At 53.6% G+C, this 2500-nt stretch overlaps 1 protein-coding gene across 1 annotated transcript in view; it reads left to right on the top strand.

Annotated features, from left to right (window-relative positions):
• Nucleotides 1-2500, top strand: part of LOC119579860 (fibroin heavy chain-like) — a 7393-nt gene that overhangs the window by 3962 nt on the left and 931 nt on the right. The window contains exon 3 of the mRNA XM_037927711.1: nt 1-2500. This exon is cut by the window's left edge and continues 1139 nt beyond it; it is cut by the window's right edge and continues 931 nt beyond it. Within this exon, the coding sequence (XP_037783639.1) occupies nt 1-2500 (2500 nt within the window).

Raw genomic sequence — 2500 nt, 5'->3', positions numbered from 1 at the left:
CAGGTGGAGCTGGCTTTGCTGCTCATACTGCTGGCGGAGCAGGTGGAGCTGGCTTTGCTGCTCAAACTGCAGTTGGTGGAGCCGGTTTTGCTGCTGGAGGCGGAGTAGGTGGAGCAGTAGGTGTTCACCAGACTGGAGGTGGTGCTGGAGGAACAAGTGTGACCGTACATCACACTGGACCGGGTGGAGTTGCACTTAGTGGTCAACAAGGTGGAGTAGGAGCAGTGGTTCACCCGACCGGGGTTGGACTTGGTGCCGGTGTAACTGTTCACCAGACAGGAGGTGGTGGTGGCTTTGGCGTTCAAACTGGAGGCGGCGTAGGTGGTGCTGGAGTTACAGTTCATCATACCGGAGGTGGTGCTGGGTTTGGCACTCAGACAGGTGGCGGAGGTGCCTTTGCTGCTCAACAAACAGGAGGTCTGGCAACTGCTGGCGTCCACCAGACAGGAGGAGCCTCTCTGTCCTTTGGTAGTGGCAGCACTGGTGGCATTTCTGTTCATCATTCCGGTTCCCCGACTAGCACTGGAGTCACCCCCGGCCCTGTGGCGAGTGCCTTGGTCTCTGGCCCTACCTTTGGCACAGGTAACCAGGTATCGGTAGGTCAGACAGGTGCGGTTGGTGTTGCTACTGGTTTTGCAGGCGCCCAGGGAACTGCAGCATTCGGTGGAAGTGCTCAGGGAGGAGGCTTTGGCGGTGCCCAAGCTGGTCTTGTTGGTGCCCAGGGAGGGGTAGGGTTTGGAGCTGGTCAAGGAGCAGGATTTGGAGTTACTCAGGGTGTAGGATTTGGAGGTCAAGGAGTAGGAATTGGAGGCTTTGCTGGTGGTGCCCATGGAGGAGTTGGATTTGGAGGTGGACGAGAGGCAGGAGTTGGAGTGACACAAGTCAGTATTGGAGGTGGCCACGGAGCTGGATTTGGAGGTAGTACAGCAGCACCAGGATTCGCAGGTGCTCAAGGTGGAGCAGGATTTGGAACTACACAAACTAGTGTTGCAGGTGCCCAAGGATCAGGATTTGGAACAACACAAGTCAGCCTTGGTGGCATTCAAGGAGGGGTAGAAGCCCAAGCTCTGACATTTGGTCCCCAGTTTACAAGTGGTTTTGGAGGGGGTGTTTCAGTGACTCCATCTAGTGTAACTCCCACAGCAAGTCCATTAATATCTACACCCAGTCCTATAAGTCCGCCTGGTGTAACTCCCGCAAGTCCCTTTGTATCTACCACAAGCTTTTCTGTAACTCCTCCAAGTGTATCTCCCACAGCAAGTCCTCTAGTATCTGGTGGAGGTATTTCAGTGACTCCCCACAGCGTAACTCCCACACCATTTCCTCTGGGACCTGGGGGTGTTTCAGTGACACCTAGTATAACTCCTATAACTCCCACAGAAAGACCATTTGTATCCAGCACACCCTTTTCTGTGACGACTCCAAGTCCTCAAGTGACTGGAGGGGGCTTTTCTGTAACTTCCCCCAGTGTAACTCCTACAGCAAGTCCTTTCGTGTCCAGCACTAGCTTTTCCTTCACTCCTTCCAGTGTAACCCCCACAGCAAGTCCTTTGATATCTGGCGGAGAAGTCGGAGGAGTCAGCCAAGTCAGCTTCCACTCGGGAGCAGCCAGTGGTGGGTTCGAAATCCCTGGATTCAGTGCTGGCACCACATCACAGGGCTCATTTCCCTTCTCGAACAGAGTGGATGACGTGACCATTCAAGCAGGAGGCATTGGCAGTGGACAAGCAGGATTTGCAGGTGAAGCAGGTGTTGGATTTGGAGGACAATCAACAGGATTTGCTGGACAAGCAGTAGGATTTGGAGGCCAGGCAGGAGCAGGATTTGGAGAGCAAGCAGGATTTGGAGGACAAGAAGTAGGATTTGGAGGACAAGCAGGATTTGGAGGACAAGAAGTAGGATTTGGGGGACAGGCAGGATTTGGAGGACAAGAAGGATTTGCAGGTGGAGACGTAAGTGCTGGATTTGGAGGACAAGAAATAGGATTTGGTGAACAAGGAGGCTTTGCAGGTAATCAAATAGGCTTTGGAGGTGATCAGGGATTCACAAGTGGACCCGTAGCAAGCCCTTTGGTATCTGATCCTTCATTCGGAGCTGGCCAGGCAGGACCAGGCTTTGACATTGGTCCTGGACCCGGATTTGGTGGACAAGATGCAGGGTTTGGAGGTGGCCAAGGAGGGTTTGTAGACAATCAAGTTGCCTTTGGAGGTGGTCCAGAATTTATTGGCAGCCAACCAGATCTTGGTGCTGGAGTGAGCTTTGGCCCTGTAACACCTGGGCCTATTTTTGAGGGTGGTCAAGCCGGACCAGGATTTGGAGCAGGATTCAGTGATGCTCAAGCTGGATTTAGAAATGATCAGGGATTTGAAGTGGGTCCAGGATTTGGAGGTGCTGCCCAAGCGGGTCCAGGATTTGGCGGAGGCCCAGCAGAAGTAAGCTTTGATGGTGCTCTAGATATAAGCGTTGGAGGAGGCCAGGGAGGTGCAGGATTTGCAGGAGG

This window comes from Penaeus monodon, chromosome 13, assembly GCF_015228065.2.
Source record: "Penaeus monodon isolate SGIC_2016 chromosome 13, NSTDA_Pmon_1, whole genome shotgun sequence".
Taxonomy (NCBI): domain Eukaryota; kingdom Metazoa; phylum Arthropoda; class Malacostraca; order Decapoda; family Penaeidae; genus Penaeus; species Penaeus monodon.
This window is presented reverse-complemented; position numbering and strand designations above follow the sequence as displayed.